The sequence below is a fragment of the Ovis canadensis genome, chromosome 3 (genome assembly GCF_042477335.2).
Source record: "Ovis canadensis isolate MfBH-ARS-UI-01 breed Bighorn chromosome 3, ARS-UI_OviCan_v2, whole genome shotgun sequence".
Taxonomy (NCBI): domain Eukaryota; kingdom Metazoa; phylum Chordata; class Mammalia; order Artiodactyla; family Bovidae; genus Ovis; species Ovis canadensis.
This window is the reverse complement of record NC_091247.1, coordinates 32,605,198-32,624,477: the sequence shown is the minus strand read 5'-3', so window position 1 is coordinate 32,624,477 and position 19,280 is coordinate 32,605,198. Positions and strand designations below refer to the sequence as shown.

At 48.1% G+C, this 19,280-nt stretch overlaps 1 protein-coding gene across 2 annotated transcripts in view; it reads right to left on the bottom strand.

Moving 5' to 3' along the window:
- Positions 1–19,280, bottom strand: part of EFR3B (EFR3 homolog B) — a 96,554-nt gene that overhangs the window by 22,802 nt on the left and 54,472 nt on the right. For both annotated transcript variants that reach the window (XM_069582779.1, XM_069582780.1), the window contains exons 5-7: positions 9,119–9,240; positions 2,002–2,151; positions 415–549 (exon numbers count right to left, since the gene is read on the bottom strand). In XM_069582779.1, the coding sequence (XP_069438880.1) occupies positions 415–549; positions 2,002–2,151; positions 9,119–9,240 (407 nt within the window). The remainder of the gene's footprint in view (positions 1–414; positions 550–2,001; positions 2,152–9,118; positions 9,241–19,280) is intronic.

Sequence of the window (19,280 nt, the reverse complement as noted above, 5' to 3'; positions counted from 1 at the left end):
GGTGATGCAAAGAAGGAGGAGAAGCTTGGTGGGAACATAACCCATCCTGAGAGACCCAGTCCCTCTCAAAGCTTCCAGGTAAGTAGCAAGGGCTTTCAGATCAGGTTAGAGAAGCGGAGAAGTCAAGGAACAGGGGGTGGGGCGGTGGACTCAGGAATGAAGCCGAGCGCCTTCCTTTAGCCTTGGGACTCCTCCTGCCAACTCCTCTCCCCAAAACTGTGCTTGGCCACTACGTGGTAGCTTTTGATGCCACAATGCAGAGGAACATGGGCACAGAGAAGGGACCAACTTGGCTGCAGCCCCTCAACTGTGACTTCCCTCCTCCCGAGTCAGCAAGGAGGTGCTGGACCTGAAACAGTTCAAAGCTGGAGGCCGGGGGGTGGGGGGCGGGGGGCGGGGAAGGGGAACACTCACATGAGAACAGGCTTGATGGCGTTTTTGATGTTGCCAAAGGCAGCCCGGCCCAGCAGTTCCCGGAGGCACCTCTCGGCTAGCTCTGCCGGGTTCTCTTTCTCCTTCTCTGGTGCTTGGAGAGGGGAGGGGGACCGGCTGTGGAAACACACAGCCCGTGGGTGAAGAAGGATGGAATGCACAGTCTGAGAGTCAGCTTTGTGCAGGCTTTCTGTGCTTCCCTCATGCAAACAGACCCAGGAGGACAAGCAGGAACTTGATGTAGGCTGTGCGAGGTCACAGGGGCATGGCCAGGCTCTCAGAAGTTAAATGGGGTAAAGAAGCCCAGAGTGGAGGAAGATGGCAGGAGGAGGGATAAACTTATTTTTCTGGACACCCTAGGGACAGGCCTGATGGGTCTCTGTGGGAAGGAGCACCATGGACCTGGGGAGGTGCAGACCACAGGTATCTCCATGCCCGCAAGGCTTTGGAAGGGACAAGAGATGAGATAAGAAGAGAGGGATGCAGGCAGAGTTGGAGAAAGCAAAAGAAAAGGGGAGAGAGGAGCAAGGGCAAAAAGCAGGAAGGGAAAAAGAAAGGCTCAGGAGGGAAAAACGGGTGCTAGCTTGGATGTGACTCAGTGGTACCCGAGTCACAGGGAGGGGGCTCAGATCTGGACGGGAGTCCCAGGATTCCTCATCCTTAGACCACCTGAGACCACCAAGGAGCTTGTCAGAGATAATGCTATTTCAGGAACAACCACCAGAGGGCATACTAAATTTCCCAACCAGCTCTAGTTACATAGTATCAATGGAAAGAAAGTGGGGAACTCAAAAGATCTTCACTTGGTGTCATGCACAGCAGAGGTGGACAGCACCAGCAACCTTGCTCTCCATCCCATTTCACAGAGGGGAAGAGAGCATGTGGCATGAACAGGATGAATTCATGTCTGGGGGTTCCCAGATTAAAATCTAGTATCTGGAGCTCATGTCAAATGGCTGTTGGCTAGTGGGCATTTTTTAAGGACCTGAAACACCATTAGGAAGTGAGGGAGAAGAAGGGCCCTCCTCAGCAAATTGAATCATGTTGTTCAGTTGCTAAGCCAAGTTTGACTCTTTGCAACCCCATCAACTGCAGCATACCAGGCTCCTCTGTCCTTCACTATCTCCTGGAGTTTGCTCAAACTCACGTCCATTGAGTCAGTGATGCCATCCAACCATCTCATCCTCTGCCACCTGCTTCTCCTCTTGCCCTAACTCCCAGCATTGGGTTCTTTTGGCATTTAAAAACTTCCTTGTCCTGCTGCTTCTTGAAAGACTGAGGAAACCCGACTCTTGGTTCTTTGTGTTCAGCACACACTCACCCCAGGGAGCCCAGCACCATTGCTGCTTTTCCTTCAGGAATGCAGACCTTAAGGGGTACGGAGGGCTGGCAGAAGGCCAAAGCCAACGTTCCCAAAGAACCAGCTTTGGATGCGCTGCGGAACAAGCCACAGACGCCAAGATCCCTGGCCTTGGAGCTGGGTTTTACCAACCAGCCCCCCTGTATGGTTGCTGAGCACCCGGGGAGGGCTGCAGACTGGCCGTGCAAGCCGCTCCCTCGCCTGCTCACCTCTCTGCCTCCTCCACGTGTTGCAGATTGAAAAGCAGTGATGGCACGATCTTGTCCATGTGCTGTGGGTCCCAGATATTGGCCTGCAGTTCGTCATTCACCGTCTTCCTCACCACCCCTTGCAGACCTTTGATGCCTGACATTCGGATTCTGTAAAGAGAAGGGAGACAGGGCCATGGTGTCTGCAAACCTTGGCAAGTCCAGCTTCTGGGACAAGGAGGGGAGCACAGCGAGGGGTTTACAGATGCCCATAAAGGCAGAGGGGAGCCCACCTTCTACTCTGTGTGACTGGGCCTCCTGTCTGGCTGCCTGAAAGCCATGTCTTCCAGCTTGTCTTGGAGATTCCTAGACTGCCCTTGCCCTGTACCACCCAGGTTTCATCCCTAGGGTGCCAGTTTTCTCCAGGCTTCTTAATACCCAGCTGGGTTTTTTCCAGCTTGAGACTAAGACAGAAGAGCCCAAAGGGCTGCCAAGAACTGACAAGGCAGAATAGGGCTGAGGGCAACTTACAGGGGGAAGGGATCTGGAGGGGGAGGCACAGAGCTGTCAGGCTCTCGGGCACAAGAGGGTCTTGGCTGGGACCAAGCTGGCTGAGAAATCAGAGGAACATGAGTAACAGCATAGAGGGGACCCCTTTTGCACAGGTCCAGTCTCCAATGAAAGTGAAAGTCACTCAGTCGAGTCCCACTCTTTGTGACCCCATGAAATTCTCCAGGCCAGAATACTGAAATGAGTAGCCTTTCCCTTCTTCAGGGGATCTTCCCAACCCAGGGATTGAACCCAGGTCTCCATTGCAGGCGAATTCCTTACCAGCTGAGCTACAAGGGAAGCAACCGAGTAGCCATCATAGTCAACAAAAGAGTCCAGAATTTAGTACTTGGATGCAATGTCAAAAATGACAGAACGATCTCTGTTCGGTTTCCAAGGCAAACCATTCAATATCACAGTAATCCAAGTCTATGCCCTGACCAGTAATGCTGAAGAAGCTGAAGTTGAACGGTTCTGTGAAGACCTACAAGACTAGAGCTAACACCAAAAAAAGATATCCTTTTCATTATAGAGGACTGGAATGCAAAAGTAGGAAATAAAGAGATACCTGGAGTCACAGGCAAATTTGGCCTTGGAGTACAAAATGAAGCAGGGTAATATTAAGAAGAGGTGGCAATAATACACAGAAGAACTATACAAAAAAGATCTTCATGACCCAGATAACCATGATGGTGTGATCACCCACCTAGAGCCAGACATCCTGGAATGTGAAGTCAAGTGGGCCTTAGGAAACATCACTACAAATAAAGCTAGTAGAGGTGATGGAATTCCAGTTGAGCTATTTCAAATCCTGGAAGATGATGCTGTGAAAGTGCTGCACTCAACATGCCAGCAAATTTGGAAAACTCAGCAGTGGCCACAGGACTGGAAAAGGTCAGTTTTCATTCCATTTCCAAAGAAGGGCAATGCCAAAGAATGCTCAAACTACCACACAACTGCACTCATCTCACACACTAGCAAAGTAATGCTCAAAATTCTCCAAGCCAGGCTTCAACAATACGTGAACTGTGAACTTCCAGATGTTCAAGCTGGATTTAGAAAAGGCAGAGGAACCAGAGATCAAATTGCCAACATCTGCTGGATCATTGAAAAAGCAAGAGAGTTCCAGAAAAACATCTATTTCTGCTTTATTGACTATGCCAAAGCCTTTGACTGTGTGGATCACAACAAACTGTGGAAAATTCTGAGAGAGATGGGAATACCAGACCACCATACCTGCCTCCTGAGAATTCTGTGTGCAGGTCAAGAAGCAACAGTTAGAACTGGACATGGGACAATGGACTGGTTCCAAATAGGAAAAGGAGTACGTCAAGGCTGTATATTGTCACCCTGCTTATTTAACCTATATGCAGAGTACATCATGAGAAATGCTGGGCTGGATGAAGCACAAGCTGGATCAAGATTGCTGGGAGAAATATCAATAACTTCAGATATGCAGATGACACCACCCTTATGGCAGAAAGCGAAAAAGAACTAAAGAGCCTCTTAATGAAGGTGAAAGAGGAGAGTGAAAAAGTTGGCTTAAAGCTCAACATTCAGAAGACTAAGATCATGGTATCCAGTCTCATCACTTCATGGCAAATAGATGAGGAAACAATTTAAACAGCGAGAGACTATTTTTTGGGGCTCCAAAGTCACTGCAGATGGTGACTGAAGCCATGAAATTAAAAGACACTTGCTCCTTGGGAGAAAAGCTATGACCAACCTAGACAACATATTAAAAAGCAGAGACATTACTTTGCCGACAAAGGTCCATCTAGTCTAAGCTAGGGTTTTCCCAGTAGTCACGTATGGATGTGAGAGTTGGACTATAAAGAAAGCCGAGAGCCAAAGAATTGATGCTTTTGAACTGTGATGTTGGAGAAGACTCTTGAGAGTCCCTTGGACTGCAAGGAGATCAAACTGGTCAATCCTAAAGGATATCAGTCCTGAATATTCACTGGAAGGACTGATGCTAAAGCTGAAACTCCAATACTTTGGACACCTGATTTGAAGAACTGACTCACTGGAAGACTCTGATGCTGGGAAAGATTGAAGGCAGGAGGAGAAGGGGATGATAGAGGATAGGTGGTTGGATGGCATCACCGACTCAATGGACATGAGTTTGAGCAAGCTCCGGGAGATGGTGATGAACAGGGAAGCCTGGCGTGCTGCAGTCCATGGGATCGCAGAGAGTTGGACACGACTGAGCGACTGAACTGCACTGAACTGAGTAGCCACTGTGCTGCGCCAGGTGACAGGACGGCCCTGCAAGGGGGGGGGGGGGGCTCTTTCCTGGCTGTTTATTTCATCCTGAGGTTCCTCTTTTTAACCAAACATTTTTCTGATTATAACATAATACATGCTAATTATAGAAAAGTGCAAAGATGATTTATCTCCTGCCATCACCACTTAAAGATAATTATCACTGGCATTTTGGTGGCCTGCTTTTCTTCTGTGTATAATATGTAATAGAATAAAGAACCTGCTGCATATCTAATTTGTATTGGCTTTTTTCACCCATAGCATTCTATTACAAGCACTTTCCTATATCATAAACTCACAAACATGTTGAATGGTTACTTGATACACTGTTATGAGTTTCTAAACTAGTTTCCTATTGGTCATTGGTTGTTGGTAAACTTGCTTCTGTAATAATGCTACAGTGGACAGCCTTGTATAAAGTACTTTGTTGTTGGTGAGTTGCACAGTTGGAGTTGCTAAGCCAAATCTGACTTCACTACATTCCAAATCATTGCCGTGAATAGAATTACTGAGTCGAAAGATAAGAAATAAAAGGCTCCCAATTTTGCCAGATTCCTCCCCCACCCCCATCATACAAGCTGCAGGAGACGGCTGTCCTTACTGTTTCTGCCTCAGCACTGGGATCTCATTTTAAACAACTGCTCTAATTTTGTAGCTCAGAAAAATCCTCCCATCTTGTAGCCATTTCAACTCCTGTACCCCTTATTGGAGTTGAGCAGTTTTTCTAAACATTTAGTTGCCATTTGTAACTTCAACTTTAGTCTTAAGTGCTGTTGCCAAGGTTCAGTCTCTGGGTAGGGATGATCCCCTGGAGAAGGGAATGGCACCCGATTCCAATACTCTTGCCTGGAAAATCCCATGGATGCAGGAGCCTGGTGGTCTACAGTCCGTGGGGTTGCAAAGAGTCGGACACAACTGAGAGGCTGAGCACATGCGCACCAGGGTGCTATGCTGAGCTTTTAACCCAGAGAACATAAATGGGGAGTGGGGTTTGCCTAATGCATCAAGATGCCCTGGCCCAGGACCAGTTAGGCCGCTGGCAATGGACACAGATTCCCTGGGCAAACACTCAGCTACTCCCATCCTGACCCCCAGTCAGCACCCTGAGCCGAGGCTTTCCAGATTGGAGAAAAAATTAACTGGAATACAGTTCTGTTAACTATTGTTGGCTTCAGGTTAAAGGTTCTTCCTCGTGCAGTACAGAAATAAATCCCAGACATGCTGGACTCCTGTCCCACCCAAGAGAGTCTGGCTGGCAGGGAAACCAGGCCTTGGAGGTGGAAAATTTTCTACTCAGGGTTTCGCTCTTCATGACTATGAATTAATTTTTATTCACTCTTTCAATTTCCCCAGAATCCCTTCCACATATGAACACATTTCATTCCATGACACCCGGCGCTGACTGACTGGGACTGAAGGAGAAGCAGCTTCTTACTGCTCCTTGTAATGGGCTTAGTGGAGATCTGCCTGCATGCAGGGGACCTAGAGAGGGTGAATCCAAGGGGATTACACACACACACCCCACACCCCTATTTACGAGACCCAAGGATAGTTCTTAGAAGGGAGCTCTGGGCTCTGCAAAGGCTGCGAAGGACCAGGGGAGAGCTCCTGGAGAAGGGATGCAGGGAGGTTATGGATGGGAGACAAGAGGAAGGGAGAATCAATTCTCACCCCTCAGCCTCCCTTCCATGGGTGGCAGGTGCCAGGCTGTGGGTGCTGAGGGCACTACCCAGCTGTCAGGAGCAAACCTCAGCACCCTTCTCCCAATGTTCATTCGTTGTCCACGTCATCAGGACGGGGTGTGACTGTGCCTTCTCCTCTCCTACCGTGGACTGCGTATATGTGCATGGTTGCATGTGTATGGGTGTGTGATTGTGTGTGGGTTTCCCTGGTGGCTCAGACTGTAAAGAATCTGCCTGCCATGCAGGAGACCCAGGTTCAATTCCTGGGTCGGGAAGATCCCCTGGAGATGGGCATGGAAACCCACCTCAGTATTCTTGCCTGGAGAATTCCATGGACAGAGGAGCCTGGAGGGCTACAGTTCATGGGGTTGCAAAGAGTCTGACATGACTGAGCGACTAACACAACAAGACACGTGGGTTTGTGTAGTGAACGTGACTGTGTGTGTGGCTGTCATTGTATGTATGTGTGTGGTTGTGTGTGCAATTGTGTACTGTGTGATGGTGTGCATGTATGTGATTGCGTATGTGTGTGAGTGTGTGTAGAGCGGCAAGACAAGTGACCCCTGCCCTCCCTTTCCCAAAGCAGGGCTCTGCCTGTGTGATCAGCATCCCTTACAGTCACACCTGGTTACCTTTCTGCCTCTTCCTCACCTGCTTCTGGACATACCCCACCTGCACCTGCTTCTGCCTCTTCATAGCCATCTGGAGTGAGCTGGCTGCTGTGGGAATCAGCACTGGGGAGACAGGGGGCTCCTTCCTTCCCTGACCCGCACTGGCCTCACAGAGGCACTGCAGCAGCTCAGCCCCAAGGACCCCCTGGCTGATTCCAGAGAGGGGAGACTGGGGAGCCGGGATATTGCAGGCCAGTCACACGGGTCCTGCCCCAGAGCAGTCCTGAGGCTCAGAAGCTTTGGGAGCTGGCAGCCTGGGGGATGGAGGGGTTTGCGTCCTGATGTTCCTCCAACCCAGAACATCAGCCATGGTTTGCAAGCTGGTCATTAAGGGCACACGGGGCCCCCTGACCCTGCCATCACACATCATGTGGCACTCCGGGTCCCTTGGGGTGCTGACGTGATGCAGGAAGGAGCCAGCAGCTGAGTTCTGGAAAAACGCCATGGAGAACTGGTCTCCTGTGGGTGTGTTGGCCACCCAGCCTCAGCCTCCCAGCCCCTGCCTCCTCCAACTCCTGAAGCTTTGTCAAGTGAATGGCTCAGCCCTTCTCCTTCCTCCCTCCTCCTTTTCCATGGTTTCATATCACCTCCCAGAGGTGATAAAGTACTCTTCATAGGCAGGGGTTTACTTTTCATCCTTTGCACCTCTCAGTTCCAAGGATGATGCTTGGCACAAAGCACCAACGTACTGCTTCATCGGCCTGATGCTGTGTCGTGATTTGTCTATCTGTGTCAGCCTATACTTGTGTGAATGTCTCTGTGATGTTATTTGAGGGGTTTAATTTCTATGTCAATGAGTCTATTTCTGTGAGTGAAGTATTTTTGTGTGAGTGTGTGTGCATGTGTGTGTGTAAAAGTGTGCTCTGTCATTTAAGAAGTTCATCTGAGAAGCACTTATTCCTTCATTCACTTACTCAACAAGTATTTCTTGAGTGCCTGCTGCTCTGCGGGCACTTAGCATGCTTCAGTGAATGAAAGCGATTCCTGACCTCACAGAGCTGACATTCTAGTGGGGAGAGACGGACAATGAATGAGAGACAGATGCAAATGATGAAACACGTTTGAAGGGGAAATAAAAACAGAGCAGGGTAAGGGAGAAAGGGATGGGGTATGTGGGAATTTTCAGGGGAAGGCGTTGTTGACAAGGGGGTATTTGAGCAAAGCCTGGAAGAGGTGAAGGAGTGAGCTGTACAGATCCACACAAGAAGCATTTCAGGCAGAAGAACAGACAGTGCAAAGGCCCTGTGGAATGTGCCTGGTGTGTTTCCAAGGCAGCAGGGAAGCCTGTGGGGCTGAAGGGGAACGTGCAGTGGGAGAGGGGATGAGATGAAGTCAGGAGGGCAGCAGGGATTGGCCAATGTGAGGAGTTTGGCTTTTTATTTTGGGGTGTATATTTGTGGGCTTCCCTGGTGGCTCAGACAGTAAAGAATCTGCCTCCATTGCAGGCGACCCAGATTCAATCCCTGGGTCAGGAAGATCCCCTGAAGAAAGGAATGGCAACCCATTCCAGTATTCTTGCTTGGAGAATCCAATGGACAGGGGAGCCTGGCAGGTTACAATCCACAGGGTTGCAGAGTCAGACACTACTGAGCGACTAACACTAACACACTGTTTTGATGGAGAGTGGAAAGCGGGAGTATTTCTGGGGTGTGTAAGCGCATGCACTTCTCAACAGAGAGCGTGTGTGTGTGTGTGTGTGTGTGTGTGTGTGTGTGTGTGTGTGTGTGTGTAAGTGGCTGGCTCTCAGATTGGGCTCAGAGGACCATGACCTTACACCTCACTCTGTATTCTGTCCCTTGAGGCCGTTCCTTTAGAAAACACGTACGGTACAGGGAGCACAGCTCACCTAAGTCCCGCTGGGAACCTTTTCCCTGCCAGCAACACCAGAGCTGTGGTAAGTGCGGTAAAATTAGACACGCAGTCGGGGCTGGGAGCTCTGGGGACCCGCTGGTGCTCCTGCCTTATACTCACTTAGTCTTGATCTCCAAGTCCTCGTGGCTGGAGTGGCACATCTCACTGAAGCGAGACACGAAGAAATCGTAGCTCCGATGGTAGGACGGGGTGTCCTCCTCGATGTTGGCGAACTTCACAAACTGTGTGTGGCAGAGGAGAGGGAGAAATGACAGGAAGGTGACCCGCCACGCTCCCCACCTTTGGGCTCTGGCACTTGGTGTCCCCAGACCCTTTGCCATAGGAAAGCCACAGGCTAACACATCTCGGGAAACACACACACCCTTGGATCCAGCTCTAGTCTGCTTCCCAGAGCACACTGTGAGATTTGAGAACCAAGTTCTGGAGATCTGAGTACCAAATTCTGCTCCCCTTTCTTGTCTATATGAGACAGGAATCCCTGGCCCTTCCCTGCTAGGTGAGCAGAGAATGGAAGAGAAAAGGGGAGCTCTGTCACTTAAACTCCTGTTCCCATTAACATCCAGAGCTGCCCCAAAAACACAGGCTGAGAGGCTTCGCAGAGCAATGCTGCAATTGAGCAAAAGCCAATCCTAAAGCATAGAGCACCTCCCTAGAAGACATTCTGGGAAATCAGGGCAAATCTGAACTTTGATTAGAAACCGTAACTACGTTTCATTGTGAAAATTTTGAGTATGTGTTGAAGATGCGCCATTTCAGTTCATTAAGTCTTGCTCAGCATTCTCAGCTGCTAGATCCCTTCTGCCATCGCTGTGCTGCGAATTTGCAGTTCTAAATAGGGACTTGATTTCTACCGAGCCCCGCGGAGAAGCGAGAATCACAGACTGAGTGGAGTTAAATTACCCAAAATGAAATATAATTCTTACAGCTTATTTTGCTTAGTACTACAAACAACTCTAAACAGATTTGATTTAGACTATATTCTCCATTATTCTGCCTTGTACTATTATTCAATTTTTACAAACTTTTGTTGGTTCAAAAAAGACATACTGTTATTACTAAAATTATCTAGTTAGTACACTCTCACAATATTCAGTATCATCAACCTGTTGTCCCCATTTAAATACTTAAAAGTTGTTAATAACTTTTTTGGGGATGAAAATTGGCAACCCACAAGCATTCTTAATTATTATAGCATTTTGTTCTTGCAGTAATAAATACACATTTATTTTCTGCTGACTCAAAGATCTCAACATGCAAAGCAAATAAGGAAATCTTTCCTTCAGAGATACATCTAAAATGTATATATGTATTTGGAAGTGATTATTCTGCTATTAGCAACAAATCCAAATGACATTGCTTGATTTATTGATGTCGTAATGCAGAAGTGTAGTGTTAATCCATGTGATCACAAGATCATTGATTAGACATAAGTTCGGGAGTTCCAGAAACAACGATAAAGCTGTGGTTTGGCTATGTGATCTTCCTAAACCCTGCAGGCTAGAACACAAAGTCAGGCCGATACAGAGTGAGGGAAATTCGCTCAGTTATGTCTGACTCTTTGTGACTGTATAGTCCATGGAATTCTCCAGGCCAGAATATTGGAGTGGGTAGCTATTTCCCTCTCCAGGGGATCTTCCCAACCCAGGAATGGAACCCAGGTCTCCGACATTGTGGGCAGATTCTTTACCAGTTGAGCTACCAGGGAAGCCCAAGAATACTGGAGTGGGTAGCCTATCCCTTCTCCAGTGGATCTTCCTGACCCAGGAATTGAACCAGGTCCTGGTGGCTCAGAGGGTCAAGTATCTGCTTGTAATGCGGGAGACCTGGGTTTGATCCCTGGGTTGAGAAGATCCCCTGAGAAGGAAATGGCAACCCACTCCAATATTCTTGCCTGGAGAATCCTATGGACGGAGAAGTCTGGTAGGCTACAGTCCACGGGGTCGCAAAGAGTCAGACACGACTGAACGACTTCATTTTCTTTCTTTCTCCTGCGTTGCAGGCAGATTCTTTGCCAGCTGAGCTACCAGAGTTGATACAGAGGTTGGAGCTAAATACGGGTGCATCGCTGCTCTTAACCACCACGGAGATGGTCCCAGGCTTCACTCCCCGAATCAGAAGCCTGGTTTGGTCCATCAGGTGAGAGGAGTCATGCAGCTATGCGGTTCTAACTACAGATCTGCCTCTAACTGGCAGGAGGACCTCTGAGTGAGGCATTTGTCTTCTCTTATGTCTTGGTCTTCCCATGTGAGAAATAAGCAGCCCTTCATTTATTATAGTTCTTTCTTTTACTGATACTCCATCTACTTCAGATATGATAAGGCAGTTTAAGATAAGTCTGTGTATGCAAGAGTGTGTGCCTTTCAAAATAATTGAAACAAGACTGAAGAATAAAAGAGGCCAGTAATAAAGAAGGAGACATTGTTAAAGAAAGACTTGGTCCCTGAGACTTCCCTGGTGGTCCAGTGGTTAAGAACTTGGCTTCCAGTGCAGGGGGCACTGGTTTGCTCCCTGGTCAGGGAACTAAGATCCCACGTGCCCTGGAGCAACTAGCCCACCTGCAGGCAACTACTGAGCCTGTGCACTTTAGAGCCCAAGCTCCACAACAGGAAAACCCCGAGCAGCGCAATGAAGACCCAGCACAGCCAAAATTTAAAAGAATAATAAATAACTAAAAAAAAAGAGACCTGGTCCTAAATATATATTGACTGTGTAGACCCAAATATGTATCAGGAGAATGAATAACTTCATGGTCACTGGTGTGGGAGTTGATAGGCTAATAGCAATGGTGTTTAGAACATACAGGTATCATACCCTAAGCATTTTATATGTATCAGCTATTTCATTTCATAAAATGACTCTAATTTAGAGAGAGATTATTATTCTCGCTTTGAAGACAAAGAGACTGGTCTCCACAAATGTTACATAATTGCCCAGGGTCCTGCAGGAAAAACCCGGGTATCAACACAGAGGCCTCACTGCAGGTTTCTCCAGCAGAGCTCTGCCCAGAAAACCTCCGGCTTTGCTCTTGATCCTGGCTTCCTCTAGCGCCTCAGACCAAACGACCCAGGAGCGTTGCTCTGGGGATGGGGGCAGCTGTCAGGGGGAATGTGCAGAGGATGAAGATACCACTGGAGAGGACCTTGTGTAAACCAAGTCACTTCAGTCATGTCCAACTCTGGGACCCCATGGACTGTAGCCCACCGGGCTCCTCTGTCCATGGGGATTCTCCAGGCAAGAATACTAGAGCGGGTTGTCATTACCTTCTCCAGGGGATCCTCCTGACCCAGGTATCAAACTCCCATTTCTTATGTCTCCTGCATTGGCAGGCGGGTTCTTTACCACTAGCACCACCTGGGAAGCCCAGATGGGGATCTTTGTTGTTGTTCAGTTGCTCAGTCGTGTCTGACTCTTTGCGACCCTGTGGACTGCAGCATGCCAGGCTTCCCTGTCCTTCACTATCTCCTGGAGTTTGCTCAAACTCATGTCCACTGAGTCGGTGATGCCATCCAACCATCTCATCTTCTGTCGCCCCGTTCTCCTCATGCTCTCAATCTTTCCCAGCATCACAGTCTTTTCTAATGAGTCGGGTCTTCGCGTCAGGTGGCCAAAGTATTGGAGCTTCAGCTTCAGCATCAGTCCTTCCAATGAATATTCAGGGTTGATTTCCTTTAGGATGGACTGGTTGGATCTCCTTACAGTCCAAGGGACTCTCAAGAGTCTTCTCCAGCATCACACTTCAAAAGCATCAACTCTTTGGTGCTCAGCTTTCTTTATGGTCCAACTCTCACATCCGTACATGACTACTGGGAAAACTTCAACTATATGGACCTTTGTCAGCAAAGTGATGTCTCTGCTTTTTAATACACTGTCTAGGTTTGTCATAGCTTTTCTTCCAATGAGCAAGTGTCTCTGTCTCTGAGGCCCAGAACTGCCCAGGAGGCTACAGCCTCCCAGCTCAGGCTGATTATTCCATTGCCTTGTTCTCTAAGATTCTTGCTCTGTTACAAGATCTGGGGACGAGATTGTACTTGATGCCATCCACAGGGTGTGAGCCCCATTTATTACATTATGAGTGGCATCAGGGCTAATAAAACAGCCACTTTTTGGTACCAGGATCTCTGAGCATCCTTGGGAACCTTTGGTTTGGTAGCTTGATAGGAGGAGCTTCCCTTCCCCAAGTCTGAAAGTTGGACAACAGAGATGATATGGTCAGGGAATGCTGGCCTGAGTATCCCCATGGGTGCTGCTCCAAGAAAGCCCACCTTAAGCTGCTCCTGAGTCCTCCAGCACTGATGAGAGGAGGCCAAAATGGAAACTTTGGTAATCGTGGTTCAGAGGATCAAATCGAAGGGCCCTGGTCATGGGGCCACACACACTGTAGAAGTCCACGTGGGAAACATGCCCAAAGCTGGCTGAGACGGGGGCTGAGACTCTGGGCTTTAAAGCAGAGCCTCCATTCCTCCTATTAGAGGCAGAACAGTGTCATGATTATGAGAAGAGGTTTGAAGCCAGACTACTAGGAGGCTGATCTGAGGCTCTCTGTGCCTCAGCCACCCCATCTGTACAATGGGGCTAGCAAGAGCAGCTACCTCATAGAATTGTATGACCAGTCCATCACCGGTAACAGTTGCCACCCCATTTTTCCCACAGTGGATTTTGGGCTTGCTGTCTGTACTTAATGAGTTTCCACTGGGCCCCTGTACTTGTGTGACCCACTAATGTTTTTAAATGCCTGAAACAGCAGGAACTTCCTGTCAACTTCATGCCGATCACTGCTAGTTCATACCTTAAGAATGGCTTTCGTTAAAATGCTACTTGTCTAATGCATAAAAAATAATAAAGTAGGGCTTTTTGTTTTATTTTTTAAAGACATTGTCACGATGAGGAAGGTCTCCATAGCAACAAATTGGAGACTGTGAAGATGTGACATTTCAAAGGCCATGGGCACTGCTAGAGCCACCCTTTCATGATCAAAGTTTCAGCTCTTCATACGCAACAAAGGGTGCTATGCTTGCAGGAGTTGCTCACCCACCCTCTGGCACAGGCAGGAAAGAGCCACAGTTGAATGAAAACTGAGAGTCACTAAGCGGTTGGGTCAATAGAGAGAAAGCAAGCTCCAAATATTGACATTGCAAAACCTGCCCTCCCTGGGTCTGGAAAATAGAAGCTGAGCTGCTGGTCGGCCTTACTTCAGCGCTAGCCAAGTCTCTCCAAGCACAAGCCAGCCTCCTCTTTTCTGTAGTTGGATATCTGAGCCACACAATTTCCTGCTGTCAACAACAGAACCATGGTCTAAAATACTGGGTATTGAGAAACCCCGACTCTTTGGTGGATCTAGGACTGCAGGCCTTTTTACTCTGTTCACCTTCATAAGAAGAAAGTTGTTTTGCTGCACTAAGATGAACCCTAGTTGGGAAAGATCTCATAAACCGCACTTACCTTTTTTTAAAATTAGAGGCTAATTACTTTCCAATACTGTGATGGTTTCAGCCATACATCAATATGAATTGGCCATAGGTATATATATGTCCTGTCCCTCTTGAACCCCCTACCGACCTCCCCCCCATCCCACCCCTCTAGGTTGTCAGAGAGCACCAGCTTTGGGTTCCCTGCGTCATATAGCAAACTCCCACTGGCTATCTATTTTACACATGGTAATGTGTATGTCTCAGTGCTATTTTCTCAATCATCCCACACTCTTCTCCCACTGTGTCCAAAAGCTTGTTCTTTATGTCTGTGTTTCCTTTGCTGCCCTGTGAGTAGGATCATCAGTACTATCTTTCTAGATTCCATATATATATATATGTGTGTGTGTACGTGTGTGTGTGTTAATATGTAACATTTGCCTTTCTCTTTCTGACTTCCTTCACTCTGTATAATAGGCTCCAGGTTCATCCCCCTCATTAGAACTGACTCAAATGCATTCCTTTTTATAGCTGAGTAATATTCCACTGTGTATATGTACCGCAACTTCCTTACCCATTCATCTGTCAATGGACATCTAGGTTGCTTTCATGTCCTAGCTATTGTAAATAGTGCTGCATTGAACATTGAGGTAGATGTGTCTTTTTCAATTATGGTTTCCTCAGGGTATATACCCAGTAGAACCACACAGTTTGACTTTAACATCCCCTATCCATTCTCCCATCTGCTTTTGTTTATAGCTAGTCCTGGGAGAAGTTTTCCTTAAAGCCGAAGGAACAGTCCTACTGTGACATGTTGCTGCTGCTGCTGCTAAGTCGCTTCAGTCGTGTCCGACTCTATGCGACCCCATAGACAGCAGCCCACCAGGCTCCCCCGTCCCTGGGATTCTCCAGGTAAGAACACTGGAGTGGGTTGCCATTTGGTGCCCTGCAAATTGTCTGACTGCTGGCCAAGGTGAGTCCCTCCACCTAGGGCACCCTCCCCTGTGTCCATGTGTGCTAAGCCACTTCAATCGTGTCTGACTCTTTGTGACCCTATGGACTGTCCCACCAGGCTCCTCTGTCTGTGGGATTCTCCAGGCAAGAATACTGGAGTGGGGGGTAGCCATTTCCTTCTCCAGGGGATCTTCCCAACCCAGGGATTGAACTCGTGTCTCTTACATCTCCTGAAATGGCAGGCAGGTTCTTTACCACTAGCACCACCTGGGAAGCCCTAGGACACCCTCCCCTGTCTACCCATAGTACAGCTTTCCTCCTTCAAGATTCTTTGCAAAACTGACGGTGGTTTTAAAAACTCCTGGGAAAGCCCAGTGTTGCTGCCCGAAAAGGTGACCTCTCTGGTCCCAAATAGCCCCACGTGCTAGCCAGCCTCCAAGGCCTACACTTGGGAAGTACAGACCCAGGGAAGCCCGGGCTGCTTCTGCTCTGAAACCCTCATCATTTGCTGGGCCTGACCCCTGTGTCCTGAGCTGTTCCCCCAGCATCACAGTGCTGTCCCCATCTCCCTTCATGGAACCCACATTTAGCCTGCTGGTTTTTCAGCAGTGCTGATTTCTACCCTGGTGTGGGAGACAAGAGAATTTCTAGTCTATAGGTGACAGTTAAAACCACAATTGTTCAGAGGGAGCACACAGAGAAGAGGATAGAGCAGTAACCTTGGAGACCACAGACATTTCAGGGGGACATGGAGGAAAAGAATCACTCAAGGAAACTGTCTTAGTTTCCTATTGCTGCCATAATAATTTAGTGCTGTAATAAAAAGCACAATTTAGTGGCCTAATCTGACACAAATTTATTACTTTACAGTTCTGGAGGTCAGAAGTCTAAAATGGGGGCTTGCCTAGTGGTCCAGTGTTTAAGAATGCACCTTAATCCAGGTTAGATCCCTGGTCCAGGAAGATCCCACATGCCACAGGGCAACTACGCCAGTGTGTGATGACTGCTGAGCCAGCAGGCTTAGAGTCTGTGCTCTGCAACCAGGGAAGCCGACAGTGAGAAGCCCGAGCACAGCAACTAGAGAGAGCCCGCATGCAGCACTGAAGACCCAGTACAGCCAAAAATAAAAGTAAACGAAAAAAAAGTCTCAAATGGGTCTGCAGGGTTTCATTCCTTCTGGACGCTTCCAGGAGAGCATCTGTTTCCTTGACTTTTCTAGCTTCCAGAAGCCACCCACATTCTTTGGCTCATGGCCCCCTTCCACCATCTTCATGGCCAGCAGAGGAGCATCTTCAAACTTCTTTCTCTCTATTCCTGATCTGCTGTCTGACTCTGATCCTCCTGCCTCCCTCTTAGAAAGATGGGAGCACATGGAGAATCTCCTTATCACAAGATCCTTAACTTGATCAAACCTGCCAAGTCCCTTCTGTCATCTAAGGTACATTCATGGGTGTCAGTGATTAGGATGTGGATATAGGTAGGGGACCATTATTTAGCCAACCATAGAAACTAAGAAGGATGGGCCAGGTGGGAAGAGCTGGGGTGACAGGGCCAGGAAGTCAAGGGAGTATGAAGAAGGTGCAGTCAGCAGGGAGAAATGCTACCAGAGATAGAAACATCAGCTGGAAGTTGAGTGAAGAATGGGTTGTTTGCATGGTTTCCACAGATTTCTAAGTGCAATAGATAGTAGATAGTGAAGTCACTCAGTCGTGTCCGACTATTTGCAACCCCATGGACAGTAGCCTACTAGGCTCCTCCGTCCATGGGATTTTCCAGGCAAGACTACTGGAGTGGACTGCCATTTCCTTCTCCAGGGGATCCTCCTGACCCAGGGATCTAACCCGGGTCTCCCGCACTGTAGGCAGACGCTTTACCGTCTGAGCCACCAGTGCAAAGACACACACACAAAAACTTTTACAACTGAGAGAGTTGGCTGTCACCACCCTAACTTGGGATGGCACTTAGCATCCATAGAAGTGGGCTGCCAGACACTTTTGCCCCTTTTAGATGCTCAGTGCCCAGCACTCTCCATGAAGCGTTATGCCCCAAAGGTATTTAACTGCATCCAATCAAACATTCAGACCAAATTCTAGTCTGTGGGAAGTACAGGAGACAAGAGAGCAAAACGAAGAACACCGCAAGGAGATGTCAGACAAATCCAGAATGTGGGACTTTCTACAAAGTGATGACCTGGCCAACACCATGAAAAATGAAGAGGGATGGGAGAGGGGTTGGGACAGGTTAAGAGACATAAGAGACACCGAAAACAAAATAAACATGTGATCTATACTGAATCCTGATTTGAAAGACAGTAATACAAGACAACAGGGGGACTATGAGGGAAATTTGATTTTGAATCAGATAATTTTTTAAAATCAGGGAAAGATGGCAAGTTTTGTCAGGTGAGCTGAAGGTGGTTCATAACTCTGTGGTTATGCAGAATGTAAATTTTTTTTAGTTTTCTTTCCCGTGTTTGCTTTGTTTCTTTTGTTTTATAGTGGAAGTTTTGAACTTATATTTAGACTAAGGGAAGGAATCAGAAAAAGGGGAAGAGTGGAGACATGCAGAGAAAAATCATGGATGTAGGGAGATTCCTGAGGAGAAGGGAACCTTCGGGGAAGAAAAAGATGGATACAAGTTGAGGGACCCCCAGCAGATAGTCCCCGTTTGCTCAGTGAACAGAAGAAGGCAAGACCACCTCTGAGACTGAGGAAGCAGATTCAGGACGGTGCTTGAGGAGACAACAGGAGGTCTCTAGTGACCACTGAGAAGATGAGAGAAGCCGGTGGTCAGAGAATGGATAAGGAACCGCCGTGAAAGCCCAAGTCAACTTTAAAGCATGCATCTGTAGATGCCCCAGTCCTCACATCAGGCAGTTTTCTGAGGGTGGTTCTCTGAGTGGGGCATTTGGGTGCAGAAGGCAGGGCATGACTGCAGCAGGTGGACAGGAGCCTGGTTCCTGCTGGCTCCTCCTGGCGGGGAGGCCAAGAAAGGGAGCCTCAGAGGGAGCTGACCCTGGGTAGAGGGAAGGGAAGGCGTCTGAGAGGTGAGGTCTTGAAGCGGGGAGGGTGGTTTCTTAGTGGCTCAGATGGTAAAGAATCTGCCTGCAATGCAGGAGACCCGGGTTCAATCCCTGAATTGGAAAGATACGCTGGAGAAGGGAATGGCAACCCACTCTAGCCTTCTTGCCTGGAGAATTCCATGGACAGAGGAGCCTGGTGGGCTACAGTCCATGGGGTTGCAAAGAGCCGGACATGACTAAGCGGCTTTCACATTCACAGAGCCTCCAGGCAAGTCACAGCCCCTCTGCTTTACCGGGAGGAGAGACCTCCCCCCACCGGGTCCTGACATGCTTCAAGAGCTTCCCTCCCCTCCCAAGGGACTGGCTTCTGTGCTGCCTCTGAGTGTTCTTGCCTTCAGGCTGGGGTGCAGTGTAAACACAAAGGGCTGTATGCCACAATCTGAGATGAAAGCACAATTGTTAAAAATTTGGGTAAAATTCACAAAACAAAAAGTGAACCCTTTTAAAGTGAAAAATTCAGTCGCATTCAATACATTCACAATGTTTGGCAACTAAAGCAGAACCCCAAAAGGAAACCCACATCTTGGTCATCCATCAGTCACTTTCTATTCCTGTCCCCCCACCCACCCCAGCCCCTGGCAAACACTAATCTGTCTTCTGTCTCTATGGATTCACCTATTCTGGTATCTCACTGAAATGGAAATACAATATGTGACCTTCTGGTTGTGTCCACCTTCTGGCTACTATGAATCGTGCTGCCAGAAACATTGGTATACAAGTATTTGTTTGAGTATCTGTTTTCTGTTCTCTTTGGTACATATCCAGGGAGTATTGCTGAGTCATATGGTAATTCTGTATGTTTAACTTTTGGAGGAACCAA